This window comes from Centroberyx affinis, unplaced genomic scaffold (assembly GCF_046629955.1).
Source record: "Centroberyx affinis isolate AG114_WGS23_722 - 3 ecotype Tasmania unplaced genomic scaffold, CSIRO-AGI_Caff_v1 ptg000082l_1, whole genome shotgun sequence".
In the NCBI taxonomy this organism is placed as follows: Eukaryota; Metazoa; Chordata; class Actinopteri; order Beryciformes; family Berycidae; genus Centroberyx; species Centroberyx affinis.
The window spans coordinates 382110-399462 of record NW_027278790.1 but is presented as its reverse complement, the minus strand read 5'-3'; the positions used below and the strand labels follow the sequence as shown (position 1 = coordinate 399462).

The 17353-nt window shown below is 42.1% G+C and overlaps 1 protein-coding gene across 1 annotated transcript; it reads left to right on the top strand.

The window, feature by feature from the left end:
- The first annotated feature begins 501 nt into the window (after nt 1–501).
- On the top strand, nt 502–4941 carry LOC139646145 (kelch-like protein 10). Its single transcript, XM_071522072.1, has 5 exons — nt 502–647; nt 1380–1869; nt 2705–3319; nt 3705–3854; nt 4579–4941. The coding sequence occupies exons 1-5, from the start codon at nt 502–504 to the stop codon at nt 4939–4941; spliced, it is 1764 nt and encodes a 587-aa protein (XP_071378173.1).
- The last annotated feature ends 12412 nt before the right edge of the window (nt 4942–17353 follow it).

Here is a 17353-nt window from a genome sequence, read left to right as displayed (position 1 = left end):
GTTTTCATGACTGTCAAGTGCCGAATAACACAATACATATATATATATATATATATATATATGTATACATACAGTATATATATATATTACTATAACTGCAGTCAAAAACCCACTTTGGAGCTTAAATGCAAGATTAGTTAGATCACTGAACATGATGAAAATCTCCATACGACAATTCTATTCTATTTCTATGGCCTTAATCACATTATAGTAAGGTGTTGTTGGAGTAAAAACAGTATCACACTATAAAGTAAATAATGAAAATAATGAAATTGTGTTTTTATTTGTGTTTCTGTGTTACTATAATATCGACTGCTTTAATTTCTGTTTATTGTGAGGCTTTGTGATGCAATAAAGAGCCACAGAATCTGACCAAGAGATGCTTGAAGGTTCATGATTCTCACATGCAGACAAACTGGTGAAACCTGACTGAGAGAAGGACAAAATCATTCAGGACCTGAACAGTAGAGAAAATGATATCATATTGATCGATAAAACAAAATGAATGAACAAGACAAAGCATCAAACAGCTCAGTGTTTAATGAGCTGCGTCTGGAGGGGAAACTGTGTGACGCGGTGATCAGAGTGGATGACGTTGAATTCAACGCCCACAAGATCATCCTCTGCAGCTGCAGCTCATACTTCCGGTGAGTTGTGAGGAGATGTCAATAAAGTTTTACTCTTTAAATAGAGAAGGAAAACAAAATCATGCTTCCAAAATGATGACTGAATCAACTGAATCTGAAAAACAAAACCAGACCAAAAAGTCTCACTGCATCATTTCTTACTGCGTTACTTCTCTTTAAGTCAAGTCACACTGTTTCCTACAGAGCTTTTAACTTTCTAACAAAAAATATAACAACAAAAAACGAGTAAAATTATTGTTAAATAATCTAATTACATACAGCAAGCATTGCAAAATGATTGGGGGAAATGTAAACTGGATGCAGACAGACGTAAATGGGCTGTAACTCTAAATGACACTGGTATTTTCCTTTTAAGATATGAGGCCTGGTTGTGTGTGTGAGTGTGTGTGTGTGTGTGTGTGTGTGAGAGAGAGAGAGAGAGAGAGAGAGAGAGAGAGTGTATGTGTGTGTGTGTGTGTGTGTGTGAGAGAGAGAGAGAGAGTGAGAGTGTGTGTGTGGGTGCATGCATGAATCTCATCTTACATCACTCTTTAATTGATGTTCAGGACTGTACTTCACTGAATTTTCTGCAGTTAAACTCAAACCTGTTACAAATTTCAAGATACAAGGCCTGATTGTGTCTATCTATGTACATATGCATGTATGTGTGTGTGTGTGTGTGTGTGTGTGTCTTGAAAGAAAATAACATTCCCAAAATAATCCTCTGCTCTCCTCTCCATCCTGATCCCACAGCGCTCTCTTCACCCACGGCTGGACGTCCCAGGAGCAGCGGCTGTACAACATCCCCGGCGTGTCGGCCGACATGATGCGCCTCCTCGTCGAGTTCGCCTACACCCGCTCTGTCCCGGTGACCGAGGAGAACGTGGAGGAGCTGTTGGCGGCGGCGGACCAGCTCTGCGTCATGGGCGTCGTACGCACCTGCTGCGAGTTCCTGGAGGAGCAGCTCTGCCCCGAGAACTGCATCGGCATCTGGAAGTTCGTGGACGCCTACTACTGTCCGGACCTGAGGCGCAAGGCCTTCCGGTTCATCCTGCGCCACTTTGAGGAGATCGCCGCGGCCTCCGAAGAGTTCCTGACGCTCTCTCTGCAGCAGCTGGCGGACATCCTCGAGCGGGACGACCTCAGCGTGAGGCAGGAGAGCACGGCGTTCGAGGCCGTGCTCCACTGGATCGGCCACTCGCCTGAGGAACGTAAAGGTCACATCTCTGTGCTGCTGCCCAAGGTAACCGAGGGATGGACAAGAATATGAGGCAGCTGTCACTATTTTATGTTTAACATCTTTGGTATTTAAATGATGGTTTTAGCCTGAGTGCAATAGTATAATCGGGGTGGTAGTCAAGACCACCTTAGTCGAGTCCAAGTCAATTCTAAGACCGGGTCCAAAGGGAGTCAAGACAGAGACAAAGTCAAGACTGAGACCAGAGCAAATCGAGTCCTATTCAAGACCAAAATAGACAATAAACAGTGTGCAGGTCTTTCCAAATGCAAAAGTAATGGGTTTCTTAAGGATGAACAAAGATATATAGATCTATCTGCAGGAGCTGTGCACTAACCACTTCAACATCCAACTAATCAATGAATAGAAATTCGAGGGGCGCCACACATTAGAATTAGATATAATCCATTTAATTGTTTGTAGTGCTGGGGAGAAAAAAAAACAAAGGTGGCCAAGGTGGAGAAAAACATATCTTTGAATTGTTTAAGAAAAATTTGGGAGGCAGGAAAAATCCAATAATGTATAATTAAGTCAACATCCAATAATGGCTGAGAACATGAAAAGTCAAAGACAAGACAAGTCCAAGACGAACCCAAGACTTCAGAAAAGTGTTCTGGAGACCAGACTCAACACTAAAGTATCATAAAGTCGAATTCCTAGATCAAATATTTGGGAGTGCAAGGAGTGCAAGGGGCAAAGCTACAGATGACAAATGCAACAAATATTCCTGGGTGCTTGTTATATTATAAAATTATAGAATATATTCCCCAATATCTGCCTCATCTCACAAATCTGTTCAGACTGTTTAATTTCTAACTTGTGTCTTCTCCTCTCTGTCCAGGTCCGCCTGGCCTTGATGACCGCAGAGTATTTCATGAACAACGTTAAGAACAACACTCTGGTGAAAGACAATACAGAGTGTAAGCCGGTCATCATCAACGCACTGAGGGCCATATACGATCTGACCATAAACAGACCCTCCAGCCCAGATGTCCACCCTCTGAGCCGCCCGCGCCTGCCCCATGGCGTCCTATTGGCCATCGGAGGCTGGAGCGGCGGCAGTCCGACCAACGGCATGGAGGCATATGATCCCCGCGCCGACCGCTGGGTCAACGTGACGGATGACAGCGAGAGTCCTCGGGCTTACCACGGCGCCGCTTTCCTCGACGGCGTCGTCTATTGCGTCGGCGGCTTCGACAGCGTTGAGCATTTCAACAGCGTGCGGAAGTTTGACCTCGGCACCCGCGCCTGGCACCAGGCGGCGCCCATGTACGAACGCCGCTGCTATGTCAGCGTGGCCGTTCTGAATGGGCACATCTACGCCATGGGAGGCTACAACGGACATGTTCGGCACAACACCGCCGAGCGCTACGATCCTAAGACCAACCAGTGGACTGTGCTCCCGCCCATGCACGAGCAGAGGAGCGACGCCAACGCCACAACGCTCTACGGCAAGGTGGGTGGAGCTAGAAATAACTCAACAAACAGCTAGAAAGATTGGGAGAGAGAGAGGGGGACGAAATGCCAGCATCGAAAGACATTTCATCTATGAAGGTTAAAAAGCCTCATTCTCAAGCCAAAAAAGCAAATGACAAAGATATTTTATTATTCCAATATTTAGCATGGGGATATATCAGCTCTTCACTAGACAGATCTCTGCTCTAATTAGTTGCTTATTCCTCTCTATTGTGAAAATGTGACTGTATTGTTTGTGTCAATTACAGGCCACCGTAAGCTGAGCCAGAGGCCTACAGTCAATGTTGTTGTAATTCCTCCTGGTCGCCAGCAGAGGTCTATAAAAGATCACATTACTTACTTAATGTCCCTTTAACTCTCCCTAGGTGTTCATCTGCGGCGGTTTCAACGGGAACGAGTGCCTGGCGACAGCTGAGTGCTACGACCCAGAGACCAACCGGTGGACGCTGATCGCCGACATGAGAAGCAGGCGCAGCGGCGTGGGCGTCATCGCCTACGGAGAGCACGTCTACGCAGTAAGGAGCACACAAACACTGATGACACTCATATGACGCTCAAACACTCTGAAACACAGAGAGGAGACTCCAGCCGGACACTAGAGGACTGTCAGGGAATGTTAGGGAGGGTTTGGTTACCGGTGGTTTCAAGTAGGGTTAGACCGATATATCGGGCCAATATTGGCCTTTTATTAAAAATCACTATCAGTCAGTCAGTGTCGTTCACCACTGATATGATGGAGGTTCCTCCCTGACCACAGGTGCAGGAAAACAATCTAGAAAACCTACAACAACATTTCATTATTATTTGTAAATTAATTCTTAATTTAAAGGCAGTAATGTTTCCCAGAGTTTCTCTACCATTGAACAGGTGAGGTGGGTCACCCTGCCTTAAAGATCTGCTAACACTGAAAGAATTTCATTAGTCTGGGTTTACAGCAGAGTTTTAATGCACATAACACAGTGGTTCTCAACCTGGGTAGATAATTTTGGCAGGTCGCAAGATGATTTTTTTTATTTTTTCTTGTGAAATACCGAGTACTACAGTTTTCAGCCTCTCTGATAATCAAATGGAACGACCTGAAAGGTAAAATCATTCTCTGGTTGTACTGTCTTTAACGGGGCTTCGTTTTAAGGGGTCACAAGAGCAAAAGGTTGAGAACCACTGCACATAGCATGAACGCAGCACCAGCCCCACCTCCACTTGAAACCTCTGACCCATAATCCTCCTCTCCTGTCGTAGGTGGGCGGCTTCGACGGCGTCAACCGTCTCAGCAGCGTTGAGGCCTACAACCCGCTGAGCAACACGTGGCACGCCGTGCCCTCCTTGCTGCAGGAGCGCAGCAACTTCGGCATCGAGGTGGTGGACGACCAGCTGTTCGTGGTCGGAGGCTTCAACGGCTTCAGCACCACCTTCAGCGTGGAGTGCTACGACGAGAACACCGGCGAGTGGTACGAGGCCGATGACATGGAGATCTTCCGCAGCGCGCTCAGCTGCTGCGTGGCACACGGACTGCCCAACATGGCCGAGTACGCCGCGCCTCGCCACGCCCTGTCCCTCCCCGGCACCGAGGAGCCCGCCGGCGGGTCAAGGGGATCCATCTAACATCTGGATAGACCTATTTTTAGCCCAGTCCCACCCGTCCACCTTGGCATAGACTGGCATTTATAAATGAATAAAATTCATTTCTCTTTGCATCTAACAGGAGTGGTACTGTTGTTATTCTAGGATTTTTTTCATTTTGTGTGACTCTTTGTTAGCTTTGTGTTCAAGCCCCCATAACAGTGAGAATCCACACTGCTGAAGTGTCCTGAATCCCTACCTAATGTCCTGAAGACACTGAATCCCTACCAGCTTCAGTGTGTTGGTCTGTAGCTGAGCCTGTGTGTGTGTGTGTGTGTGTGTGTGTGTTGGGGGGCGGGGGGGACAAAGTTCTAATGAGTCAATTCCGACATATGACATTACTTATCATATGTCAGTAAGAGTTACTTCTTAATGTAATATAGCTCATTAACATCAGTACAACACAGCAGCATCCAATCACTTAAAAACGCTTTCCATCCTGACATCGGCATTTCTTACATCCAGTACATTCAATTCCAAGTTGTCACATGGCAAAGCAAGTTTCACTGTTCAGTTCACTATTCGTGGCAATATTTAATATGTGGTCAAATAGTGCAAATACATGATCACCACCTACTAAGCTGCATGGATAGTTAAAGTGTGATTTCTTGAATGCCACTGCAACACATTCACCTTCATTTGTAGCATCATTAGCTGCTGTCAAATGGCTTTTGTTTCTCATTAAAACTCTGTGTAAATGCCACCAAAACGAAAAGGACCTTTGGAACTGTGGTCCACAGAGAGACAGGCAACATCAAAAGACTTGCTTGTTATTCCCACAGTTTTCTTCCACGAAAATACACCCAGTGAGGAGGACTGTAACGAACAGTGTAACCAATTCTAAAAGTTGAGATTTTATTGGAATATAGCGATGCTTGGTGGATCAGTTGAATGCTGAATTTACCAGGAGACACTAACAAAAATGACTTGAGTCTTGATCTACGAGTTATGAAAGTTACATTGGTTGAGAACCAAGGCATCGTTAAACTGTCAGATCTTTGAATGGAGTTCGACATGATGTTCTCTCAACACCAGAGAACGAAAGGTACTATGTACAGGCTGAAGCAGAGTGTGTAAGTGTCTATCACCAGCTATTCCTGTTATCGTGTGGCCATGAAGCTGTGAGAATGTGCCCCCTCAAAAATTGTGGGTGCGTGACGCTCCTGTCTCCAGAGGTTTATCTGTTTGGCTACAGGCGTATGAATCGTCTTTGTCCTTCACACGGCGTCTAAAAACACCTTCGAACCAGGACTGTGAGGCAGTAAAGGAGCGGATGTGTAAAGTTTCATGCTTAAGACAATTTGAAGCTCACGTTAACATGATGCCTTTATTAGCATGCATGGCAGCAAACTGTTTATTAGCCAGTAAATGTTATCTAGAGGAGGCAGGGGGTAGAAAACAGATCGCTGAGGGATAAATAGCAGCCTGGTGTTTATTCTTTAAAGATGGAAAGATTAGGAGGGTGCTGGATCTGACAAAATGTTGGATAGATATTTACTGTCAATCTGTTTGACTGACTGACTGACTGACAGACTGACAAATACATTGCATGCCTTCTTGAATTTTTTTATGTTAAAATGATGTTTTGAGCACCAAAGGGCACCAAAGTGAGGCAGCGAGTCCAGTAGCTGATATCAGAGGTTCAGAGTGGTCGAAACAAGAGAAAGTCAAATCAGAAGCGTGTTCTTATTGATCCTGTACAGCTTGATCCCAAAACTATTGAGGTATGTAGAATCAAAGGCTTCACCGTAAGCCTAGAGCCTTCTGTCAGAAAGAGAGAGAGAGAGAGAGAGAGAGAGAGAGAGAGGAAGAGAGAGAGAGAGAGAGAATCAAACACTGTACCACTCACTAACTCCTACCAGAGAGACTGTGGGGGAGAGAGAGAGAGAGAGAGAGAGAGAGAGAGAGAGAGAGAGAGAGAGAGAGAGAACCACAGACTAAAGGAAAAATCAGGCAGAATCAAAGGCTTCACCGTGCGTTTGGGAGTCAGCTAGGTGGGCAGAAGCTCCTCAGTTCCTGGATGAAACATTATGCAGATACAGACCAGAACGGTGTGAAATATTCGAGCGGAGCCGCCACCATCTCCACCGCCAGCAGCCCAGAGGGGGAAGCAGAGGAAGATAATTAAAGAGGTTTTGTTGCAGCGCTGCAGTGAAACAGCCTCAGGTCGACAAAAAACTGCTGCCGCCACAGGGAGGCTTCAACCAGCAGGGAGGAAGAGGAGGGAAGACCGACTGGAAGATAAATCACATTATGATACCTACATCTGAGCATGAGCACAGACTTTACAGGCTGAAGATTTAAAAGTTTTTCTTCTTCTGCGGTGGATACAAAGCCATCGACTCTCTATCTCACCATCGCGGACCAAAACCAAATATCTAGTGAAAGCAGTTTTTTCTAAAAGTAATTAAGAAAATAATGCTTATTTTCCTATTGATTTTATATTTCTGAAATTATACAATGCTGTTTCGACAGGTGTCAAGAGCCCAAAGGTTGTAAAAGTCACTCAACATATAACTGACCAAGGAAACTTTCAATTCAGGTGATAAAAAAAAACACAATAGCAGTCATGTGATTTTTTCCCATGACAGCAGCATGTCACTATAATGTCAGTTCCTGTACAAGCAAGGACAGGGTATAAAGCATTAGATCTTTTCTTGCTGAGGATCCTCTCCCCTCACTCCACTGCGTTGTGTTAACTAGTGTTAATTAGGGCTAAGTAGAGTTAATTAGTAAATGGATATTCCTGTCCATTTGCAAGAGGAGTAGGAATCGTTAGTAAAAGTCTTTAGTAAAACACAGTATATTTTCCAGTGCTAATAAAGTTAATAAGTGTCGATTTGTCGGTGGCAATTGGCTGTTCAAAACTCTTAAAGTGTAAAATGAACTCTGATGGGTGTGGACTTATAGAAACACTCATATAGTATTGGACTGCACTCTGAGTTAAATTCACACTGACGATTTTGCTGTGAAGTCATTTGTACCAGTCACTTGTAAGTTGTTCATAATGTTTTTCAAAAAGCCATTAGCAAGTCTTAGTAGAAGTCTTTGCAAAAGTCATTAGCAAACATTAAAAAGTCTTTCTAAAAGTCATTAGTAAACATCCTAAAAAGTATATCAGTCATTAGCAAGAGTCATTAATAAAATTCTTCAGTAAAAGCTTTTTTAAAAGTCATTAGCAAAAAGTATTTAGAAAAGTCATCAGTAAACATCATAAAAAACTCTGTCAGTAAGAGTCAGTAAAATTCTTAATAAAACCTTTTATTACTTAAATTTTTTATAAAAGTTGTTAGTAAATGCCATTAAAAAGTCTATAAAAGTCATGAGTAAAAAGTCAGTACTTTTGTATTACAGTAAAAGTTGCAGCCGTTAAAAAAATGAAGTATCAGTCTAGTCGAAGTCATTAGCAGTTCAAATAGAATGAACAGTGTCCTGCTCTCCAGCTGTGAAGCTCCACTTCATTAGTTCCAGCTCTTCTCCTCCTTTTTCCCCTCCTTCTCTCCTTCCCTTTACACCTCGTTGTCATCCTTGACCGCCTCCGTCTATCCCTTTCTTCATCTGACAACCCTCATGCTTTTAACCCTCCCTCCTCCCTCCTTCCCTGCTTCATCTGCTTCCTTCCCTACATCCCTCCTTTCCTTCCCTCCCTCCCTCCCTCCCTCTCCTTGCCACTTGTATTTCCCCCAGCAGGATGATGATGAGTTGGCTCGGCTCCATCTCATTTTCCATGTCCTGCAGCCGTCAAACAGTTAAGTCGGTCCTGTAAAGCGTTTGGTGTCTTAGTGTAATCCTCGCTCCCAGTGTTCGCTGTCACAGTTTGGCTTCTAACCGGAGGAAACGTCCAGGGGTTTTTTATTTTTAGAAATGGGAGTCAAACATTCTAGTGTTCACTGTCTCAGTCTGTCTTGTAAATGGAGTGGAAGTTCAGAGATTTTTTTTTTTTTTTTAAGAGAGGGAGGGAGGAAGGTAGGTAGCAAATGAGGTAGGGAATAAGGGAGGAAGGAAGGGAATGTTCACTGCCTCAGTCTGAGTCCAGTGGTTTTTGGAAAGGAGAGTAATTAGTCTGAAGTTCAATATCAGTTCACTCAGTTCACTGCTTTCCCTGACAGTCTTGCCCTGTCAGGGAAGGTTTGTTTTATTAAAGGGTGAACTAAGTATTTCATTGTGTTCACTGTTTCTACTTGTCTTATAATTTAAGGTAAAGTTTAATGGCTGTTAGAAGAGAGGATTAGAGATTCTAGTGTTCACTGTCTCGCTCTGTCTCATAACTGGAGGCAAAGTTTGTTTTGTAGAGCAATGTATTGAATATTACAGTGCAGCATGAGGGGAGAGGAGAGGAGAGAAGAGAAGAGAGAGGAAAAGGCAGGAGAGAGATTGCTGAGGTTAAAATGGGCCTGAGTCCACTCAGTAGTACGATGGTGTATTAGGGCCATTGTAGGTGTTTTTTTTTTTTACCGCAGCCGGGGGGAGATGGGTAATATACTGAGAAAAAAAGCATTTCTGAGATTAAAGTCAGAAATTTGCGAGAAAAAAAAAAATTCTAAGATTAAAGTCAGAAATTTGCAAGAAAAAACTTGGAAAAAACATACTTTAAATTGGCAAGGAACCACGTTGGTTCATTTTGCAGGTAAGGATCAAACAAGTGGAACACTTCAGTTTTCTCCACACCACAGACACCTTGAACATGAACGCCACACATCAGTGGAACATAGCATCAAGTTTACTTATCTAGATAGTGAAATTAATGAAGTTTTAATTAGTTTTTTTTCTCGCAAATGTCTGGCCCTAATACGCCGTTGTCGTACAGCAGGACCGATGCTCTAATTGAAAACAACTCAACTTTCAACTTTAGATTCATTTGTCCCAGATGGGCGACTGCTTCTGCAGCAAAGTCATAAACACAAGACAAACAAGATCCAAGAAGAGCAGGGACTAACCGAATGCAGTGAACGGGAATAATCAGATCATAACAGCGATAATATCATCACAGACTGAGATCGCTATAAAAATAAAAAAAAATACATACACACATATATACACACTCCCACATATACATACACATGCTGCTGATAAAATCTACACAAGCTATTAAAAAGGACAAGATACCCGATAAGTAGTAATAAGTGATTACAAGTTATCCCTATCTAGATGAATAATGAGATAATTAAATGACTGGGGCTTATGGAGCTCATTTAACAAAGTAGAAGACTGTGTGCATGTGCATACTCACACACACACACACACACACACTCCTCCAGCCTCAGCGCAAACATGGCTGATAGGGAGAGACCTCAGCCAGCTGCAGATCTCTCCAAATTATCAGGGGCTCAGTGCAAAAATGGCCTTTAAAGTTCATAAAATGCCTGTGAAATTAAAAATGAGGGGGCAAATTATACGGATAATTAAAAATACCTGTCATGTTTTTTTTTACTGAGTTGTCAAATATTCACGTATGAATGAAAGTATGAAAGTACTGTCCCCCACAGGCCACCGTAGGTGATTTGGAGCCTATGACCAGGGGATTCTTTCCAGTGCGTTCTGGGTGAGAAAAAGTATGTATGCAGCCTGAACCAGTAGAAGACATTGCCACACACAAACCACTGCATTGGCAAAAAAATAAAACAACCAATATCAGAGAATCAATAGAGGGCTGGAGTGACTAGTTGGGGACAGAGAAGGGAAACGTGTGGTATAATAGGATTTAAAATAAAACAAATCTTAATGGTACAAATTGAGTGTTTTTTCCACCAATATACAGCACAAATGTATTATTTCATAGTTCAAATTGCCCTACAGTCAGGTCAAAAGAAAATTCTCACCCCGGCTCCAGCCAAATCACAGCTGAGATAAAAACCCTTCTCAACCTCAGAGATCCCGGATTGAGGAGCGTTCACAGGGAGACCCAGGCCTTGACCCCCCCCACCCCCCCTCGACCCCCCATCAGCCTCCTCCATTACTCTGAGCTCCATCCCTCACCTCTGAACTGTCAATCACCTGCAGCTGCAGCCGTGGATCCGGCTGACCGCTCGCTCTGTTTTCCACCTCAGGCAGCAAAACCAATTAGAGTCTCTGACAGTCGGCCGCAGAGCCGCTCTGCTCCTGAAGTTTCCAGACTCTGTTGTTATTTTCTTCTCCCTGTGACCACGAAACAATCTCGCCCTCTGACCCTGTCAGCGCGGGTCGAGCAGAGAGGAGACGCTGCGTTTCCTTCGTCCCTGGACTGTCCACAGCAAACTGTGTTTGTCCTTGTTTGTGTTTTTAGAAAGGCTGTTCTGAGTCCCTCGTGTTGTTTAGTTTATCTGCACCTCCAAAGCATTTTCACATTCACTGACTTCATTTTCACACGGTAGAAGTCCCAGAGTGGGAGTAACAATCACAGCAAAATTACCAACACAGTTTCTGTGAGACCTGATACAAATGACCTTTGTGAAACTGCTAATTTCCTTTAGCTGCATGCGTCTGTTTTATTTGCATATGAAATGTGTTTTATTGTTCTCATGAGTCATTGGGCTCTTTGACATTTGGCAAACACAACAAGTTTCTATTTCTGTTTCCATTTGGCAAACACAACAGGGCTAGCTGTCATTGTCATTGTCAGACAAAGTGTTCAACTGTTTGTCTCCATTTAACAAAGACAGCCTGAGTAGTAACAATAAAGTATGGCAGCATCCATCACCTTTCTCTGAATCAGCTCATCAACGATTCCCACTCCTATTGTTGTTGGGAAAGCCAGTAATTAAGTTCAATCCATATCAGTGCTTTGTTGAAACTTTATAATAAAAAAAAGGCTGAGAGAAAACCTGGAGGGGTTTGTTCACTCAAAGAGTTTTCTTCCATAATGAGATATCCGTCTGAAAAAAGTGACACCTACACAACCAAACAAAAAGGCTGCTAGCATAAACTTAAAACAAACTGTGTTTCATCTTAAAGCATAGTGGGTGAGGTGTTTGAGTGGCACAGTGATGGCTCTTAGAGACTGGAGCTTCTATGTTTCAAATACTTTGAAAAATTAACTTCAAATTATGTTTATCTCCAGTGTGGATATAGGCCTACAGCATTTTTGCAAATGGCCTCTTCATTGCCATCAACCTATCTGTCTCTCGTTTTTCCTCCCTCTCTACCTGACAGACTGGTGAGCTGCTACAAAGAGAGAAACACAGAGAGAGTGAAAGGTGTGTGTCTAGCTATGAGGCAAATGTTTTGTAAGACTGCAGCTTGGGCTCTATTGTACATCAGTGAGGGAAATGACAAAGAGAGATAAGTAGCCCAAAAAAGAAAGAAATGAAGAGGGACATGAAGCACAAAAAGACGGGATACACCACACTCACACACAAGGTTGGCATGGAAGTGAACAATATAAGATTTTCAGCATCTCTTCAGGCATAAAACAAAAGTCAGAAAAATTGGAGAGAATCAGAGACAGAGAAAGAGAGAGAGCGACAGAGAGACAGAGAAAGATAAACGGACATCCTCCAGGAAACCAAAAAAAAAATTAAGTAAAGATGCTCCTGCCTCTCACCGGCCGTCTCATCGCTTCTCCCTTTCCTCTTCTGTCAACTCTATCTCTCCTCTCCTTCCTCTCTGTCATCCACTTTCTCACTTCGACTCTTCCTCCTCAGTTTTCTGTCCTCTTCCTCGCCTGTCGACCTCTCATCTACCTCTCATACTTCCCACTGACCAAACGCACCTTCCTGAAGGGCCGATAGAGAAGAGCGCCCAGTGATTCATCTCTTAGTGGCAAAGCCTGAAAAGAGAAACAAAGGCTGGTGAGAGGATTCAGGACCTATCTGGACTATTTTTGTTAGTCCAAAGCTGTTTTTTCTCTGAATTGCCCCGATTTTGATAGCTGTTTTATTAATGGGAGTACTTTGATTTCTATTTCAGATGAAGGGAATCTAATATTTGACTTGGAAATGTGATAGTCATTTCGATGCTTTGTAGTACAATGGTCTGGTTTCTCTAAGATAAGAGCAGGTGTTTAGGCAGGCAGTGATGCTGTAAGGCCTCTTTTTTTTCATCTGCCTTTATTTTTTGTTTGTTGTCTTTATGTATGTGTTATTTTTAATTTTTAATTGTTTCCCTGAGTTGATGGGGGCCTACAGGGAAGTGGAAACACTGTAAGGCCTGATGTTGACCTTGTTGCCCTCATGCTTTGTTTGGAATGCCTGCTGTGTTGGAAACAGCATATACAACAAGTGCTACAAAACAATGGTGCAGGTAGTAGGGATTATTTGTATTCATTCTTTTGTAAATATTGTGTTTATATATGTAAGTATATCTATTTTTGATAATAAAAGAAAAAAAAAGATGTGTCTGCATGTGCGTATAAAAGTATTTAATTTTTGTGTGTTTTAAAGTGGCTCCATTGTAGGAATTTTCCTGCTGACTATTTAATGAGGAGATTGTTAAAACTTTACTTTGTTTGAGTGGTTGAGTGTCTGATTGGCTCCCCTCAGTCCTCACTAAAGAATTACTGAAATCCATCCAATCAGGACTGTTTGCAGCATTTGAACTGAAAATCCTCCATTCAGCAGGTTTACCTCATTTGAATTAAAGGAACTTCTGTTGTCAGCCAATTAAGATCCAGTATTGTGAGGACTTAGTCTTCAAATTGATTCAAATAAATAGCCTTTTAACTAAAGTACAGTACTACATTTATTTGCAAAACATCCTGAAGGAAATTAGTTTTACTTTAATCAAATATATCAAATATAGTACATATAGTATATTTGAAAAATAATATAAAACCGAACAATATGGGACCTTCGAGCTGAAAACTTCTAACCAATTAACTGATTAATTATGATCAATTAACTGATAACTATGACCATTTAACTCTTGACTAAGACCAATTTACCAATGTCTATAAGCAAATAAGCTTTACATTTGCACAGTTTGTACCAGTGTGAGCATGCGTGTGTGTGTTTATCTGAGTGTGTACGAACAGTGTGTGCAGTAAAGTCAGACATCATCCCAGCTAATGTGCAGACAAACAGCTTTAGGCCATTGAACACAAGCCGCTCAACTCTCAGCTGCAACAGCGGCTTCCTGATGGATTCCCACTGAGGAGAAACAAGTCCAAAGCACCAAATACCAACTACCAGTCCAAACCTAATCAGCCGTTCAAACACCGATACACACAAGAAGAAATGATTAATGGGACGCTGATGTTTTCACTTGGAAATGTTTCACACCCACAGACACACACAGTGAGAGAGTCAAAGTGAGAACGGTTAGAGGAAAAATAAAACACATTATAGAGGTGATAACAGTTTGTTGAAGAGGGGGAAGGGAGTCACACAGTGAGACAAGAAAAGAAAAGCAGACAAAGAGAAACGCTGAGAGAAGGCATGGTGAGGATGGAGAGGAAGGATGAAAAGGAAGGGGATGGGAGAGAAGGCAGAGAGGTGAGGAGGCGGAGGAAGAAGAGGGGGAGGAAAAGGAGGAGGAGGAAGGGGAGGAGGAAGGCTGATGTGATTTCAGAAGCTGAGAGACGCAGCTGGAAGTTCATTCATTCTTCTGTCAGCAGATAGAAACATCACAGCTCTCTGCTCTCTGAATGAAGGACTGCTATCAGGCAGCTGCAGCTTGTTATGGGAGAGAGAGAGAGAAAGAAAGGGACCGATAAGAGAGAGAGTGACATATAGGGAAAGAGAGTTTAAAAGAAAGAGGAGAGAGAGAGAGAAAAGAGAGAGAATGAGGGTCATACATGGGGTTCACCAGCTTCAGGTTCATTATGCAGATTGCAGTGGTAAAATGCCTCCATTCTGTGAGTCTGACTCCTCTTCCATGAGTGTGTAGCTGATAGTAGTCATACATACATAAAGTCATAGTCATACATACAGAAAGTGTATTCATAGTCATACATACATTTGATTTGAATTATGCTTTATCACACACATTTTTCTCCCATCCTTACCTTTGTATAACAATATGGTCACATGAGAATTACAGACGGAGGGGGTTGTAGGTATCAGAGAGCTTTGTGGTGGATATTATAATGTGAAAATACTGCTGACTAGTTCAAATTAACATGTACACAAGCCCATTTTAGTATCGCTTAGTGTACAAACACATATACGCACACACACACACATTATCAGCACATACTCAAGCCCAAGGCGGTATCAGCTGGTGTAGATATGCATATATTAAAGTAATACGATACGATGCAATAAAGCTAAACTCTAAGGCACTTTTCAAAACACAGGCGCAAAACGCTTTACAGACAATAAAATAAAACAATGTGAATTTACTGTGTGGGAATGAAAAGCGCTGAACTGTAAAGACGTCTGATGGAAATCTGGAAACTTTCTATACCGCAGTAATCAAATTATATAGTAGGAAGTTGATGAATATTCAACAAAATATTTCAACCACTAAGTATGATTTACAATTCTAATTAATAATCTCTGACTTGTTCCATATTACAGAGGATATACTACAACTATACAGCTATACATCCATGAATAATTAGCATTCTGTTTCATAATTAGAACAGAGGATGCCAGTGCATGGTATTTTTTTCAGTAATTGCATGAATATTATCGGCAATTATACTGAGTGTTCTGAAAGGAAGGAGCGGGAGGGATTCATTAACAGAAAATCAAAAAAGCATTACAGTAACACCTGCAAATGCTGCAGGATGTTTACTGGGAGGAGGGGCGTTAAACTAAAGATCTCAAAATAATTCATAACATTTTCCATGAGATGAGATTAAATGAGATGAGGTGAGATGAGAGGTGAGATGAGGCAAAGTGAGATCAGGTGAGATGAGTTGTCATTAGATGAGGAGAGATGAGATGGGAGGTGAGATGAGAGGTGAGATTAAATTAGGTGAGATGAGGTAGATGAAATGAGAAGTGAAGTGAGAAGAGGTGAGATGAGTTGTCATTAGATGAGGAGAGATGAGATGGGAGGTGAGATGAGAGGTGAGATTAAATTAGGTGAGATGAGGTAGATGAAATGAGAAGTGAAGTGAGAAGAGGTGAGATGAGTTGTCATTAGATGAGGAGAGAGATGAGATGAGAGGTGAGATGAAATTAGATGAGATGAGGTAAGGTAAAGTGAGATGGGATTAGATGAGAGAGAGGAGAGGTGAGATGAAATGAGATGAGGAGATGAGTTGTACTTGTTGTGCTCAAACCACAACAAAGACTAATGGGACGCTATAATTAATTGTCAAAATGTTATCTCAGATACCGCTGGTCTGATTTTGATCAAACTTGGCCCTGTGTTCTGGTATTGATACGTCTGATGGGGGCGCCATTATTAATTCAATTTTTAAATTGAAAGGCCCTAACTCCTACACCAAGAGTCCGATCCTTACAAATTACACTGACTGGTCTAATGAGAGTGCCATAAATTCTCAACTCGACTCAAACATGACATCTTGGACACCACTGCTCCAATCTTGAACTTAGTGGGATGATGCAGAGAATCAGAGAATCACACATTTAAAAACCAATACACACAACCATAAAAAAACATGACAGAAAGCAAAAAAACTAAATAAATAAATAAAACTAATATCCATGATAAAAACAGAAGAGACATTTCCCTCGGTGACTGAAAGTATTTGATGTGTTCCCTCAGGAGGAGGTGAGGCATGTGAGCAGCAGGATGAAACAACAGAAACGCTGCCAGCAGCCTTTTTAACGACAGTATTGACTGACAGGCCGAACTGAGCTGATCAAATACTTCTTTTGACTTTTCTGTCTGAACAGATCACATGCATCTTTTGAACCTTCTGGGCCTCTGTTGATAGAAATCTATGAATCAGATCTTAGCCCGGCTGTCTTCACACAGGTCTGTTTGTACTCGTCTCTGTAGGATTCCTCTGAAGTCATCTTGTTGTGACACTGGACTCTCTGCAACTTTAAACAACTAATTGGCTTTTATTTTTGTCCCCCATGTATTGAACAGGAGTGGGTGGGTGGAGGTGTGTCAAATGTTGTATCTCAGGTGATAATTCTGATACCACCGGTTTGATGTGAATAAAATATGGAGGGATGATGCATCTTCCAACACTGGAGTAAACAACAACCAAAAGTTCCAACTTTTAAAAAGTTACACTGACCTAATAGGGATCCTATAATTAAAGGTTATAATTTTTTAACGCAAATGTGATATGTCAGAACACAAAAGGTCCAATTTTGAATTTTTCTTTTGAAATCTGGAGGGATGGTGCGGAGAATCAGAAAATCACACAATCAATACCAAAACACACAATATCAGAAAAAAAGATTACAGAAAGCAACAAAAAACGCATCTTGGCACAGTTTTAAAAAAAATTACACTGATTGACCTGATGGGGTGCCATAATTAAACGTCAAACTTTTTAACTCAGACTTAATTTCTCTGACACTGCTCATCCGATTTTGATGAAACTTGG

Coding starts and splice junctions, on each gene's coding strand:
- LOC139646145 (XM_071522072.1), top strand. CDS start 502: ATGAATGAACAAGACAAAGCATCAAACAGCTCAGTGTTTAATGAGCTG. Junction 648..1,379: donor AGCTGCAGCTCATACTTCCG/GTGAGTTGTGAG, acceptor CTGATCCCACAG/CGCTCTCTTCACCCACGGCT. Junction 1,870..2,704: donor TCTCTGTGCTGCTGCCCAAG/GTAACCGAGGGA, acceptor CTCTCTGTCCAG/GTCCGCCTGGCCTTGATGAC.